The following is a 17947-nucleotide window of genomic DNA, read 5'->3' as shown; positions in this document are numbered from 1 at the left end:
AGATTAAAAGTGCTGCTTTATTGCTATATTTATACAGTGTGTGAATGTAAGAAAGAGAAAACTACTGCCGAATACAACAGAATATCACACAAAACACAAAATGTACTCTTCAACAGCTTTTGGCATTTGGTGTATTAGTCCACTTGCCAATTTGTATGGTATCTGTGTACTGATTGGTGTATTAGTCCACTTGCCAATTTGTACGGTATCTGTGTACTGATTGGTGTATTAGTCCACTTGCCAATTTGTATGGTATCTGTGTACTGATTGGTGTATTAGTCCACTTGCCAATTTGTATGGTATCTGTGTACTGATTGGTGTATTAGTCCACTTGCCAATTTGTATGGTATCTGTGTACTGATTGGTGTATTAGTCCACTTGCCAATTTGTATGGTATCTGTGTACTGATTGGTGTATTAGTCCACTTGCCAATTTGTATGGTATCTGTGTACTGATTGGTGTATTAGTCCACTTGCCAATTTGTATGGTATCTGTGTACTGATTGGTGTATTAGTCCACTTGCCAATTTGTATGGTATCTGTGTACTGATTGGTGTATTAGTCCACTTGCCAATTTGTACGGTATCTGTGTACTGATTGGTGTATTAGTCCACTTGCCAATTTGTATGGTATCTGTGTACTGATTGGTGTATTAGTCCACTTGCCAATTTGTACGGTATCTGTGTACTGATAGGTTGGTTTATCAATTTGCCAATTTGTATGGTATCTGTGTACTGATTGGTTTATCAATCCACTGTGTACTGATTGGTGTATCAGTCTGCCAATTTGTATGGTATCTGTGTACTGATTGGTTGGTTTATCAATTTGCCAATTTGTATGGTATCTGTGTACTGATTGGTTTATCAATCCACTGTGTACTGATTGGTGTATCAGTCTGCCAATTTGTATGGTATCTGTGTACTGATTGGTTGGTTTATCAATTTGCCAATTTGTATGGTATCTGTGTACTGATTGGTGTATCAGTCCACTGTGTACCGATTGGTGTATCAGTCTGCCAATTTGTATGGTATCTGTGTACTGATTGGTGTATCAGTCCACTGTGTACCGATTGGTGTATCAGTCTGCCAATTTGTATGGTATCTGTGTACTGATTGGTGTATCAGTCCACTTGCCAATTTGTCTGGTATTAATATGGAATAGCCTTCAGAAAGCATGTTTTAGCGTCCCCCCCCCCCCCCATGCATGTATGTGTGTGCATTCACCCTCATCTCTGGCATGCACCAACTGATTCAACCAAACCTGGCATAAAGGTCACATACATGTACTATGTGAGACATATGCCTGACTCTTTGTTTTACGACTGAATCAAATATGGCTGAATGGCGGCCATATTTGTTGTTAACTTTCACAATATGCTTTGTAGGTGTAATACTCTATTCAAGTGTCTACACCTATATTATGAAACGTGAGCTTTCTTTTAAGACTTTGATCTTTAACGTCTTCTTCAAGGTCAAATAATCAAATTTTGGCTATCTTCATAGCTTTTTGAATAAAACTTTCAAGTGACAATATTTTAATCATGACTTGCATTTGACTGAGGCATAAATTATGCAAGTCACTTAATTTTGTGATCTTGACCTGCATAGCAAAATGGCAACCATGTTTGTGATAAAAAATCACATTTTGCCTGTTATCTCCAAAGGTTCTGATACCTATGGACACCATTCAAGTGTCTACTACTATCACATTATCAATCAGGACTCTTCTAATGAGACCATGACCTTTGACCTTGACACATTTTCAAGGTGAAATGACCTAAATGTTCCTATTTATGTTAATTCAAGGAGTTGAATAAACAAAGACACCATTTAAATGTCGATAACCCAATGGTCAGCTTTCTTTTTATACCTTGACCTTTGACTTTGACTACCATATTCAAGGTCAAATAGCAAATTGGTCAATAAATTATTACGTTTTGTATCTAGAGACACCATTCAAATTTGCACAATAACTTCACCATAAAATACACCTTGAAGGCTATGTCATCGATTGGAGGTTTGCCTCAACCAATCAATACACATTCCATCAATTGGCTGTTTCTTAATTCATGATTTATTCAGCCAATCAGAATATTTGTAAAACAGTCATGGTGTACTATTGGGTAATGTAAGCCAAGCTTATAGTATTATAATGAGCTCATTATTATTCATGATGTCATGCACTTTTTCAGTTACGTGATCAAGTGGCAGTTTTTGAAACAAACTTGGATGTGAAGTGTTAGTTTTTCTAGCTGTTCAATGATCTGTTATGATGAGTACTCGGATGACAAGAAGTCGGCGTGGAAGGGGGATCGAAATTGTTATGATCTGCTACACCAACCAAAAACAAGACATCTGACATTGAGACCGAGTTGAGTCGGATGGAAAGACTAGCCAGAGATGACATTGAACTTAGTGAGGACACTGACTCTTGCCTTGTACGTAAAGACTTCACTAGTTTTCGAGCGCTATTATATAAAATCTTAATAAATGTGACACTTTGCTCTATTAAAAGTAAAGGAAATGACAGCTAGAACACACCTACAATCCAACAACTATAGATTATATACTGTAAATGCTTCAACATTTAGATAAATCATTTTAAATTCAAGTTTAAGTAGGTGGGTAATTCCATTGTATAGCATTGTGTATTATACATGTAATATCAAATGGAAAATAGAGGTGAATATTTCATTATATTATGATTTGACTTGGTGCTTCATACATCTTATCTTTAATCTTCAACATACATAATTTGGTGTGTACAAAGTTGACCTGTGTATGTAAACTAATGTCTCATTTTACTATCATTTTATCAAAATATATACAAATAAATGTTAATTTTATCAGCTCTGAATAAAAGGATGGTTAATTTTGTTAGAGAAAATTGGACAATGTAATCTTTCTCATTATGGTACAGTATAGATTGATTACAATTAAAGAGATGTTTGTTTTGGCAAGTTTGTTGAATCATTTAAACAAGTTAGTGGAAAACAAGCTATTTATTGAAACTCATACTTTTGAAAAAAAATGTTATTAAAGAAAACCCTGGTTAAATATGTACAAAGAGATTTGGTAAGAGGCTGGTGCTTTCTTGATGACTAAATTTACTAGTATACCATGACTTTATAGTATGAGCTCAATTTGTAATGTTATAGTTGAAAACCCAGAATTTGCACCACCAACACCCCCTCCCATCCCGCAATCACACCCCCTCCTTATTCTAGAACATATTTAATAACAATCCATATAATTATGGAGATTGACAAATCTTGTCTTAAAATTGCACAGTTAGTTAAAGTTAGGGAGTGAAAAGATAAAAAAGTAGTACTTTGTCTTGTGTGGATGAGAACTTCAATTTCTCTACTATTATGGCACTTTCATTTTGATAATTATATATACGAAAATTTTCACCCTAACAATATTGCTGATAACAGTGTAGGGGGACACTTTGATAGTTTTACAGTCTGACTAGATGGTACAACTATAGCAACTATACAGTCTGACTTGATGGTACAACTATAGCAACTATACAGTCTGACTTGATGGTACAACTATAGCAACTATACAGTCTGACTTGATGGTACAACTATAGCAACTATACAGTCTGACTAGCTGGTACAACTATAGCAACTATACAGTCTGACTAGCTGGTACACACTATAGCAACTTTACAGTCTGACTAGCTGGTACACACTATATTTTCCATTTGTGTTGTACTTGATTTACTAAATGTGTGGTCTCATGTTGATCAAATACTATCTACATTTCAGAAATGTATCATTTGTTGACGAATGAGTAAACGGTCCGATCCTCGTTCCTGTTTACATATGGACATCATGCTAGTTTACACCAAGGACTAATAGATACTTTAGCCAATACAGTGTACATTTGAACCAACATCAGTGTATCTATCTATCTATCTATCTATCTACCAATCCTTATCTGTTTTACTTAGAGTAAACCCGTAGTCCAGAGACGATGTCGGCCTCTCTGGCAAGAAAGTTATTGATCGGTTTATGGAATGACTTTGTGTGCCGATCAGAACTCTGGACCATCGTGTTTTAGCTGGTGCTGAATTTGGCCGCAGTGTTGGAAACATCGCTCTGCCCGTCATTGGATCTATACGAGGAGGAGGTGCCGATGTGATACTGGTACGACTATGGCGCCCTCTAGAGACATCAAAGTTTAAACTTCGGATTGACGACATAGAGTCATTCATGTTTCCTAACTTGAACGTGGATGATTTGTGCAAGTCGTACATTTGTGACTGGCATCGATCAGGAGAAGGATTTGTGAATTTACTTGGTTTTCTGCCAAGAAACACTGTGGTGTTCCTATGAAGTTCCTTCCGCAGTTGTTCGTACACCTGTGCTTTCGTCGGTGGTTGGAAAATTCGGCTAGTTGCTGTTGGTCGACACAATTGTATTGGGTGTTTTTTGTAAGGATTAAACGTTCTGTATATCATAGCCCAATCGTCTCGGGTTGTGATACTTTCAGTGTGCGACAACTGACTACGAGTACTGTAGTTTGATAGCGGACGGTTAGGTTGACAAATCAAGCCAGGAGATGGCGGGCGTGGTCTTTGATATTGTTTTTGGAACAACCTCTTCCATTCTTGCTCTGTCTCTTGAAAAGTTGGGTCAGGTTGAACTGTCTCCTCCATTTGTTGATCGACCAGTGATTTGTCAAATGAGTCGTCGTCAAGTCGTTCCGTGCTTTCTGTCGTCATATCTGACCCTGTTGAACTTTCGATGACGAGTAGTGGATCGAGTGAAAGGAGAAACTCTGACAATCGTAGCGTTCCCCGGGGACGATGTAGCTCAAGCATCTCATCCATATCTTTGTTTAAGAAGCCATAACTTGACAAGCAATCGCGTAGAATTTCTGGATGTTGTCTAAAGCACTGGATTTCTCTGGCTGCTTCGTATCGGCACTCTCTACTTACATGGCTATACAAATTATACGATGGGATAAAGAAATTGGGACAGAAACCTTTCAGTAGACAGTTCAGTAAATCTTCCAGAAGATGAAGAACGCAGAGAGCTCCTGGTGTTTCACGCCAATATACAGCTTTGTGTTTCTCACATGCCCACAGAAATATGGCTTTCAGATGGTATGGATGTAGTGCTAGTCGTATGGTTTTGTTGCTGTCAGATATTTTACGAATAATCGACTTCAGACACTGGTAAACATACATTTGCGTGTCATTAAGTAGGCGCATTAATTCTTTCTCAACATGCGCCATGGATATACGGAACTGAATACCGTGTTCGTCGTGATCTTCGGATAGACCTTTAGCTGTAAGATGATATCCAACCTTATGAAGGCGTTCCAACGATCGACGTGATGGCCAGTTTCGTTTCCGTCTAAACCAGTCGTTTGCACTTGTCGGCCAACCTTCGCATGGGATGCCCAGTACAAGGTCGGCATGTACTTCGGATGAATCGTCGGGCATTCGGAACCCCGAATGACTGGAGATGAATGCGGATAGAGCGTCGGGATCAAGTCGAGATGTAGCTGATTCAGATTGATACACATCCAAAAGACGTTTCTGTAATTTAGCCGACGATAAGTAGAAAGAATTCCTATCATCATCAGTGAGGTATACCACGAAATCTTTCCACTGCGCCACCTTGTGCTTTCTAACTTGGATTTGAGCAAAACCTGGAAAATCCTCACTGATTTCAAGGAAAACATCTTCCTGTTGTTCCTCGGTGAATGCAATATTGTCCAAGACGAACATGACATCAACATCAACGTTTTCAGACGCCTCTACGAGGCAGTCGGAGTCACCCAGATAACTAGATTCAGTTAGTAGGATGGTTTTCAGCTGATAGGGAGGTTTCTCATCGAAGAATTTCTGGTATCTTTCAAGTAACATATCATGTTCATGTTCAGAAAACGTGTCCTCTTCGTCGTCTGCATCATATTGGTTATCTCCATAGAAACCGTTCTCTCTTTCGTATTGTTGTATTGTATCATCACTAATGGATTGATCGTCAGGAGTTAGTTCGCCATTAGGGATGTCTTGTGCTCCCCAAGCTTTCCTCCTGCCGTCAAACATCTCGCCGCCATCATCGGACGGCACTTGTCCATTACTGTCCATTATATTCATGTTACTATTCGACTGAGGGTGACATTTCATGGGACTATGACCACCTTCACGAGATTCATCAGCAGAAATCACTCCTTGAATATTAAAATGCATTCTGAAATTTCACGTCATTCTGACCAATAGAGCAGCTCCTGAAACAAGAAAACAATTTTAACGATCAGAGAAAATAGGTTTACTCGTTTGTTGGAAAAGATCCCAGCTTATCGTGAATAAAGTACATGTATTGTTTGTCGTCAACACACACGACTTTGGCAGTACAAATAGTTGAGGTGAGAGAAACCGTTGCTATGGGTACAAAACACTTATAATCCTATCCCCTGCCACTATCTGTTTAAATGCACAATAAACATCTTGGCAGTAACTGTCGAACCGTAACGCCATATCGTTGTGTCGATTCAGGAATTTCTATAGTGACGTCACACAGCATAACGCTTCAGTTGTATAACTGAATGTGGTGGACAAATATACAGTATGTCAAGTTCACATAATATATACTACACACATATACAGTATGTCACGTTCACATAATATATACTACACATATACAGTATGTCATGTTCACATAATATATACTACAAATATATACAGTATGTCACGTTCACATAATATATACTACACATATATACAGTATGTCACGTTCACATAATATATACTACACATATACAGTATGTCACGTTCATATAATATATACTACACATATACAGTATGTCATGTTCACATAATATATACTACACATATACAGTATGTCATGTTCACATAATATATACTACACATATACAGTATGTCATGTTCACATAATATATACTACACATATACAGTATGTCACGTTCACATAATATATACTACACATATACAGTATGTCATGTTCACATAATATATACTACAAATATATACAGTATGTCATGTTCACATAATATATACTACACACATATACAGTATGTCACGTTCATATAATATATACTACACATATACAGTATGTCATGTTCACATAATATATACTACACACATATACAGTATGTCACGTTCACATAATATATACTACAAATATATAGTATGTCACGTTCACATAATATATACTACACATATACAGTATGTCATGTTCATATAATATATACTACACATATACAGTATGTCATGTTCACATAATATATACTACAAATATATACAGTATGTCATGTTCACATAATATATACTACACACATGTACAGTATGTCACGTTCACATAATATATACTACACACATATACAGTATATCATGTTCATATAATATATACTACACATATACAGTATGTCATGTTCATATAATATATACTACACATATACAGTATGTCATGTTCACATAATATATACTACACACATATACAGTATGTCACGTTCACATAATATATACTACACACATATACAGTATGTCACGTTCATATAATATATACTACAAATATATACAGTATGTCATGTTCACATAATATATACTACACACATATACAGTATGTCACGTTCACATAATATATACAACAAATATATACAGTATGTCATGTTCACATATACTACACACATATACAGTATGTCACGTTCATATAATATATACTACACATATACAGTATGTCATGTTCACATAATATATACTACACATATACAGTATGTCACGTTCACATAATATATACTACACACATATACAGTATGTCATGTTCACATAATATATACTACACATATACAGTATGTCATGTGCACACAATATATACTACAAATATTAGATCGTTAAATCATGAAACACATCACATAACGGTTTGTTTTGTTTTTATCTCGTTCTGGCTTTTCTCCAGGTTTTAATGTACCGGCGTACGGTGATTTGTAACAGTGAAATATACTACCAATAATAATTTAACTATAGTCCAAGTACCTTGGGGGGTAATACTAGTATTATGATTTATAGCTAGCCTATCAGTTTTTTTTATGTCAAAGTTTCGTTTGATTGCGAAAAGACAGTGTGTATAATTTATGGACACAAAGCATTGGGCTATCAAAGCATTTCAGTTTATTCAGACGATAAACTGGACATATTAAAACACCTTTTATTATTTCGAAGGCTGTAGATTTAATCTGATGCTTGTCCTGAATGCGACAGAAGTTGTACGGGCACACAACGTGGCCGGCCTTTACCCGATGGAGAATATGTTATGTTGTGATCCAGACACAGTTTAAGGGAGTTCTTAGCATGTTTGTTCTAGCAAAGACGGAGTTTTACTGTCATGACGGAAGTCAAATTGGTACTTTTTTACGACTTGAAAAATATAGTACTGGCATTCGGTAGGGATCGTCCTTTTAGTGGGATGTCCATTGTGACCAGTTCACGGATAGGAAAACATATTGTAATTCTTGTTGTCATAGAAACATTGCTGATATTGATATGTATTTACGCTGTCGTTCATATTTGTCAGTATTTATGTGTTGTTTTTGTTATTGTTTGTTTGTTTTGTTTTCGTAAACATAACTGACATGAAAGCATTGCCACCAGTTACCATGGTTACTGTCACGATATAAACATTAATTATAATGATAATACATACCAAGGTAAACTGTTACTTGTCAGTTATCATAGTAACATATGACGATGACTCTATAGTTGTCATAGTAACATGTCGATGACTCTATAGTTGTCATAGTAACATATGACGATGACTCTATAGTTGTCATAGTAACATATGGCGATGACTTTAGTTGTTATAGTAACATATGACGATGACTATAGTTGTCAGAGTAACATGTGACGATGACTCTATAGTTGTCATAGGCACATGTGACGATGACTCTATAGTTGTCAGAGTAACATATGACGATGACTCTATAGTTGTCCATAGACCCTCCACCCTGGGCGATGATTTGTCAATGTTCGTAATTGTCTAATGACACCAATGTTTTTGCTCAGATCATACTTGAATTTGAATCTTGGCTTTAATACAAGTGATTGTTATCACATCACGGTCTTTTCAATCATTTGCTTACATATTCAAATTATGTTTATTTTGAATAGGTCGTGTTTGATTTAAGATTTAGTAGAACATGTAAGTTAAATTTAGTAGATGATGAGATACATTTTATTTTATTTAGACTACAATTTTCAGTTTACAAAGAAAACAATTGTTTGAAGAATGTGATATAACAATCAGTAGTATTAATAGAAATTTATCTTTTTAAAAAATTCTGCAATACCATCTTCCTCTTGCCAAATTTTTGAAAAAACTTGTAAAGTTATTAATGTGTTAGTGTTAGAGAAAGAGAATTGTTTTGTTGTTGTTATCATCATCATCATCATCATCATTATTATTATTATTATTATTATTGTTATTGTTGTTGTTGTTTACCATACTGTATTCACTGACGATACAGTTGTGTAATAAAGTTAGCTATTAGTATATATTAGTATATAGTTAGTATAAGTCATGGTTCTAGGGTAATTGCCCCCCCCCCTACACACACACACACACACACACACACACACACACACACACACACACACCTGTCACGATATGACTCCAGGGTCAAATTAACGTTACTTATCAAAGCTATACATTGTAATGATAATGTATGAATATAACGTAGTGTAAAATCGGAATGCGGTCGTCAGGAACTAGACTAGAACAGAGTAACTGGGTTACCCACGATGCTGCTACGTTGGAACAAGGTTGTATTTGTTGTAAACACAAATAACATGTTCATGATGCTTGAGACACTTTGTTTTGGCTCGCCTCTAGATATTTGTCCAAAGCACGCAACAGACAAAAGATTGGAGTGATTTCACAGTATACATTGTGTTGTTTATACTTCTGCGCAAAAGGGGAGAGAGAATGACAAGTATCACACAGCTTGGCGATCAAGGTATTGTTATATCCATGTCGATGACAAAAGTATTGTGATGTGGTGGACTAGTGACTAGAACCCATGCTAAGTATGTAACAAGGGTATGTTACTATGGTCGCTTTCAAGTGATATACATCTACATGTACAAGTACGTCACCTAGTTGTGATGGTGAATAACACAGAATAATTCAGTTTTGAATTGATTATTGTTTATTGCACCCATGGGAATATGTGTAATGGAAACACACAGTACGTCCATTAATACGCACTGGCCTGAACCATGGATGTATTAGGGGGTCCAATACATCCATGCTTGATCGAAAGCTGAAACTGACCTCGCTACTTATCATATAGAATAAGTGGGGTGGGGGTTGAAACAATTTGGGGTGCGAAATGCGGGAGGGAGGAGCTTGAAAATCTAGGGACATTGAAATATTTGCTCTTGGTCTGTTACTCTTTGATATATTTGTTTTCTCCTCAGCCCCCTCAAAAATGTTTGCTCGTTTTTTATTTATCACATCACCACTACCTACGTCTGTACGGAGAGAGAGAGAGAGAGAGAGAGAGAGAGAGAGAGAGAGAGAGAGAGAGAGAGAGAGAGAGAGAGAGAGAGAGAGAGAGAGAGAGAGAGAGAGAGAGAGAGAGAGAGAGAGAGAGAGAGAGAGGGGGGGGGTAGAGGGAGGGAGGGAGGGAGGAAGGGAGGGAGAGAGGGGGGATGGATGGAGTTAAATAAGTCCAATAAAATGTAATGTACACAAAGATGACGCCATAAACAAAACACCACTTCACATATTGAGTTCATTATTAAACCATAGACGGGCACCAAACGTCTACAATGTGACGTCATTAACATCCTGTACATTATATAATGATTCATCAGTACAGTCATGTAATTACTTAGTATGACGACTAGTGACCTTAAAACAAAGTTCACTTCTGACATAGAAACAAATGTATAGGGTTGTCGGTGCATGACCGAGTGCCTCTTACCACGTGACTGCGATCGAGGTTCGAACCTGTCAGGGTTTGATTAATTCTCAGACCACTAATTGAAGTGGTCTAAGATTAAATTTACCAAGCTGTCAGCTTGACTCTACCAAACAACGCAGGTTCTCCAAGGGAAATCCGGTTTCCTCCTGCATTAACACTGATCGCATATAAGAGATTGGAGTTCTTTAGGAGACAAGTGTTTATACACTTAAGGGGTAAACCATTTGATTGCTGGATGATTCGGGTCCAACAACATTTTTCAACCACCATGGCAGCAATTTCTTTTCGAGAACATCGAGACAGCAATTTTAACAATGGTTGCAGCTTGTAAAAAATTCAAGTGGGGGAGGGTACGGGAGATTTTTGAATTTCAAGGAATAAAAGAATACTTTCTGGTGCTATTTTAATATGTCGAAGTAGTATTCTATGTTGATGTATGTCAGTCGACATGTAATATCTCTATGTTGATGTATGTCAGTCGACATGTAATATCTCTATGTTGATGTGTGTCAGTCGATATGTAATATCTCTATGTTGATGTGTGTCAGTCGACATCAGTCGACATGTTATATCTCTATGTTGATGTGTGTCAGTCGACATCAGTCGACATGTAATATCTCTATGTTGATGTATGTCAGTCGATATGTAATATCTCTATGTTGATATATGTCAGTCGATATGTAATATCTCTATGTTGATGTATGTCAGTCGACATGTAATATCTCTATGTTGATATATGTCAGTCGATATGTAATATCTCTATGTTGATGTATGTCAGTCGATATGTAATATCTCTATGTTGATGTATGTCAGTCGACATGTAATATCTCTATGTTGATGTGTGTCAGTCGATATGTAATATCTCTATGTTGATGTGTGTCAGTCGATATGTAATATCTCTATGTTGATGTGTGTCAGTCGACATGTAATACCTCTATGTTGATATATGTCAGTCGACATGTAATATCTCAATGTTGATGTATGTCAGTCGATATGTAATATCTCTATGTTGATATATGTCAGTCGATATGTAATATCTCTATGTTGATGTGTGTCAGTCGATATGTAATATCTCTATGTTGATGTATGTCAGTCGACATGTAATATCTCTATGTTGATGTATGTCAGTCGATATGTAATATCTCTATGTTGATGTATGTCAGTCGATATGTAATATCTCTATGTTGATGTATGTCAGTCGACATCAGTCGACATGTTATATCTCTATGTTGATGTGTGTCAGTCGATATGTAATATCTCTATGTTGATGTATGTCAGTCGACATGTAATATCTCTATGTTGATGTATGTCAGTCGATATGTAATATCTCTATGTTGATGTATGTCAGTCGATATGTAATATCTCTATGTTGATGTATGTCAGTCGACATGTAATATCTCTATGTTGATGTATGTCAGTCGATATGTAATATCTCTATGTTGATGTATGTCAGTCGATATGTAATATCTCAATGTTGATGTATGTCAGTCGACATGTAATATCTCTATGTTGATGTGTGTCAGTCGATATGTAATATCTCTATGTTGATGTGTGTCAGTCGACATGTAATATCTCTATGTTGATGTGTGTCAGTCGATATGTAATATCTCTATGTTGATGTGTGTCAGTCGATATGTAATATCTCTATGTTGATGTGTGTCAGTCGACATGTAATACCTCTATGTTGATATATGTCAGTCGACATGTAATATCTCTATGTTGATGTATGTCAGTCGATATGTAATATCTCTATGTTGATATATGTCAGTCGATATGTAATATCTCTATGTTGATGTGTGTCAGTCGATATGTAATATCTCTATGTTGATGTATGTCAGTCGACATGTAATATCTCTATGTTGATGTGTGTCAGTCAATATGTAATATCTCTATGTTGATGTGTGTCAGTCGACATGTAATATCTCTATGTTGATGTGTGTCAGTCGACATCAGTCGACATGTAATATCTCTATGTTGATGTATGTCAGTCGACATGTAATATCTCTATGTTGATGTATGTCAGTCGATATGTAATATCTCTATGTTGATGTATGTCAGTCGATATGTAATATCTCTATGTTGATGTATGTCAGTCGACATGTAATATCTCTATGTTGATGTATGTCAGTCGATATGTAATATCTCTATGTTGATGTATGTCAGTCGATATGTAATATCTCTATGTTGATGTATGTCAGTCGATATGTAATATCTCTTTGTTGATGTGTGTCAGTCGATATGTAATATCTCTATGTTGATGTATGTCAGTCGACATGTAATATCTCTATGTTGATGTATGTCAGTCGATATGTAATATCTCTATGTTGATGTATGTCAGTCGATATGTAATATCTCTATGTTGATGTATGTCAGTCGACATGTAATATCTCTATGTTGATGTATGTCAGTCGATATGTAATATCTCTATGTTGATATATGTCAGTCGACATGTAATATCTCTATGTTGATATATGTCAGTCGATATGTAATATCTCTATGTTGATGTATGTCAGTCGACATGTAATATCTCTATGTTGATGTATGTCAGTCGACATGTAATATCTCTATGTTGATGTATGTCAGTCGACATGTAATATCTCTATGTTGATGTATGTCAGTCGACATGTAATATCTCTATGTTGATGTGTGTCAGTCGATATGTAATATCTCTATGTTGATGTATGTCAGTCGATATGTAATATCTCTATGTTGATGTGTGTCAGTCGATATGTAATATCTCTATGTTGATGTATGTCAGTCGACATGTAATATCTCTATGTTGATATATGTCAGTCGACATGTAATATCTCTATGTTGATGTATGTCAGTCGATATGTAATATCTCTATGTTGATGTATGTCAGTCGACATGTAATATCTCTATGTTGATGTATGTCAGTCGATATGTAATATCTCTATGTTGATGTATGTCAGTCGACATGTAATATCTCTATGTTGATGTATGTCAGTCGACATGTAATATCTCTATGTTGATGTATGTCAGTCGATATGTAATATCTCTATGTTGATGTATGTCAGTCGACATGTAATATCTCTATGTTGATGTATGTCAGTCGACATGTAATATCTCTATGTTGATGTGTGTCAGTCGATATGTAATATCTCTATGTTGATATATGTCAGTCGACATGTAATATCTCTATGTTGATGTGTGTCAGTCGATATGTAATATCTCTATGTTGATATATGTCAGTCGATATGTAATATCTCTATGTTGATGTATGTCAGTCGACATGTAATATCTCTATGTTGATGTATGTCAGTCGACATGTAATATCTCTATGTTGATGTATGTCAGTCGACATGTAATATCTCTATGTTGATGTGTGTCAGTCGACATGTAATATCTCTATGTTGATGTATGTCAGTCGACATGTAATATCTCTATGTTGATGTATGTCAGTCGACATGTAATATCTCTATGTTGATGTATGTCAGTCGACATGTAATATCTCTATGTTGATGTATGTCAGTCGACATGTAATATCTCTATGTTGATGTATGTCAGTCGACATGTAATATCTCTATGTTGATGTATGTCAGTCGATATGTAATATCTCTATGTTGATGTATGTCAGTCGACATGTAATATCTCTATGTTGATGTATGTCAGTCGACATGTAATATCTCTATGTTGATGTATGTCAGTCGACATGTAATATCTCTATGTTGATGTATGTCAGTCGATATGTAATATCTCTATGTTGATGTATGTCAGTCGACATGTAATATCTCTATGTTGATGTATGTCAGTCGACATGTAATATCTCTATGTTGATGTATGTCAGTCGACATGTTATATCTCTATGTTGATGTATGTCAGTCGACATGTAATATCTCTATGTTGATGTATGTCAGTCGACATGTTATATCTCTATGTTGATGTATGTCAGTCGACATGTTATATCTCTATGTTGATGTGTGTCAGTCGACATGTAATATCGATGTAAAGGCTTTCAAGTGTAAATTCTATTATTCAATGCCAGTGTTTTTGCGTTGAGGTGGTGAGTGGGTAAATATACCTGGGTTGCCGATAAATTGTCATTTTACCTAGACCCCCCCCCCTTCCCCTCCTATGTTCCTCCTCTCACTCAATTAGCATGATTAACAAGGTACTAAATAGGTATACGACCTGTACTGTCAAGTGTATCAAAGCTCATTTATTCTCTTGGTATGGCAAATTTTGAGTGACGATATTGATAGACTTTATATTCAATTTAATACAAATAGGGGTATTTATGGACCACAATCACTTTTCTCTGTGTGTGTACACGTCTGTCTGTCTGTCTGTCTGTCTGTCTGTCACACACACACACACACACACACACACACACACACACACACACACACACACATACACTTAATAGCAACCATAACACAACAAAGATCGAGAGAATGATATTAAAAGAACAGCAGGGAACGTCATACTGGAGACACTGCCTTTTCTGTTGTATTATTCTATACATCCCGAGTGTGTCCTTTGTACACGTATATTGTTTACGTGTCCTTAAATGTCATGTGCTATTCAATTCGTTGAATCAGATATGAAAACCAATATTTTACTCTTGAACTCAATCTAATCTCTAACAGTTATATACACTTCAAATTGTTATTAATTCTTGTAACGTTTATGAAATTCCTGTTCTGCTGTACGCTGTTTATATATAGACTTCGGCTTAACACAGATTAGTGTTGAACAGACAAGGCGCGAGTTGAATGTACGTTGACAGCGTTGCTGTTGTTGCCATGAGCCAATTTAGTAAGGGTAGCGTCCTATTTTATCGCACTATAAAACGTTGACTATATTTTCAAGCCGTTCGCTAGGTCAACCTTTAAACCATGGATTGATATGACATACCTATCGAGGCAAATCTACCTTTCAATACACAACAGTATGCAATTCGTTTCATTTGTACATATACCGTTACTACACATACACATACACGGTAAACTGTGACAGTGTAATGGAAGTCAACAGGTGTTACGCCAAACGCTAAAGTGTTCACAACAATGGTCTCACACGGGAACAGTCTTAAAATATCGCTCAGCGTTCATTTAGCCAAGACTTAACATACTTACGTGTATTTACTGTGTGTTTGGTTTTCGTCCTGGTAAATGTGTTGACGAGTCAGACGGTGGACACACCGTACACATAGGTAATAGAATGTCCCTAACAACACAACTCTCTTGTTTAACTGGCTGAAAATGACCTCATTACTAATTCATGAAGCAATTTGTCACATGACACGTTAACATCGGATGGCTTCTCGTGTGCCAATGCAGACAAACAGAGGCTTTGTGTGAAAACAATCATGCGCAGCCGATCACCTAGCCTCCAACTAGATCGATATTAAAGTTAGAAGAAGGATTGCAGCGTACTAGAGTAGCGTTACCCTCTGTATCGTCACAACTAGAATTACCCTCTGTACCTCCAATACTAGAGTTACCCTCTGTATCGTCACAACTAGAATTACCCTCTGTACCGTCACAACTCAAAGTTACCTTCTGTATATACCCTCACAACTAGAGTTACCCTCTGTACCCTCGAAACTAGAATTACCCTCTGTACCCTCAGAAGTAGAGTAACCCTCTGTACTCTCGAAAGTAGAATTACCCTCTATACCCTCAGAAATAGAGTAACCCTCTGTACCGTCACAACTAGAGTTTTACCCTCTGTACCTTCACAAGTCAGGTGCAGCCAATGAGTCCGATTACAGAATGTTAAAACATAGCTAATAAACCCTTTTTACATAATTTTACGTTTGAATCAAAATTGGAGGGGAAAGTGAAAGCTGTTCGTATCTGCCCTCCCACTGTGATATTACACGACCTGTCCTCCCGCCAGATTTGTCTGCCCACTGCCCGCAATTTTCGCCAAGGTTTCCCCTCTCTCCGCTACCCGCTACCAGACATATTGCCTCTGTCCAATATTCGTTGAAGCCCTAATGTTAAATTTACTCAGGATGCTATTTGATATACTTACAACAAAACAGTTTCTCCTTCTTCTCCTCCGACCAAGCTTGGAAATTGCCCGCCCACTGAAAATACGAACTTTGCTCGAGGGATGGGAAAAATGGTTCGGTATTTCAGCGGGCAACTTGTATTTCAGCTGTAAGATATGGGGAAAGGGGAAGGCAGTGGGCAAAGCGGGTAGTTTTCGATATTTTTTCTGGAAGTTAGTGAACAAATTTTACCTTTCTTTTTACAATATTCACAAGATATAAATTAATTGTGTAATACAATAATTAAGTGTTGACCATGTGTATCATCGAAACTGGCGAGGCAGTGCATTGAGATTGCAGCACAACCTAATGTCAATTGACAACTGTCAATACGTATATATTAGAAGGAGAAACTTTTGTTGTGAGTATTTACTCATTCGTCAACAAATAGAAAATGGGGAGGGTCATGTTTTACTTAACATACCATGTGTGATTTCCTCCGCCCCCCCTCCTGTAAATACTGAAGGCTCAATAAGACAAGTTGGGAAAAGGGATCGACAAATTTAATCGCATTCCTTCACAAAGTCATAAACATTAAAGCTAGCATTTTATTTGATATTTACAAAGTAAGTAAGGTCTTCAGTGCAAATTTTATCTTTAATCGTGTTCAAAAGGAATGAGCAGACTTACGCTGGGTCGTCGGGTGGTTGTGGTGGTGGGGGCGGAGCGAAGAGAAAACATTTTGGTCAAAACAATTTCCGCATCCCCTCCCCATTCGCGACATCAAACAATTACATGCCCTCAGGAACCCAAGATTTCCCTTAGCCCTCTCCCCCCAAAAAGGTTTCACAAATAACGGTACAGTATTGAATATTGTTGTGCATTGACAAATGATATACATCACACATTGAATATTGTTGTGTTTTGATTAAGCAATAACCCCCCCCCCCCTCCGGGATGGGATAAACCCCGAGGTTTTGACCAGTTCACGACATATAAGCATGAGCGTCAGCGAATGCGTATAT

At 36.8% G+C, this 17947-nt stretch overlaps 1 protein-coding gene across 1 annotated transcript; it reads right to left on the bottom strand.

The window, feature by feature from the left end:
• Positions 1–16: 16 nt before the first annotated feature.
• On the bottom strand, positions 17–16180 carry LOC144454015 (uncharacterized). The gene is made up of 2 exons (XM_078145419.1): positions 16060–16180; positions 17–6247 (listed from the first exon to the last, which is right to left on the bottom strand). The coding sequence occupies exon 2, from the start codon at positions 6207–6209 to the stop codon at positions 3930–3932; it is 2280 nt and encodes a 759-aa protein (XP_078001545.1). The 5' UTR covers positions 6210–6247; positions 16060–16180; the 3' UTR covers positions 17–3929.
• Between the last annotated feature and the right edge of the window lie 1767 nt (positions 16181–17947).

Source organism: Glandiceps talaboti, chromosome 3 (assembly GCF_964340395.1).
Source record: "Glandiceps talaboti chromosome 3, keGlaTala1.1, whole genome shotgun sequence".
Classification (NCBI taxonomy): Eukaryota; Metazoa; Hemichordata; class Enteropneusta; family Spengelidae; genus Glandiceps; species Glandiceps talaboti.
The sequence above is the reverse complement of the archived record's forward strand: the minus strand, read 5'-3'. Positions and strand labels throughout refer to the sequence as shown.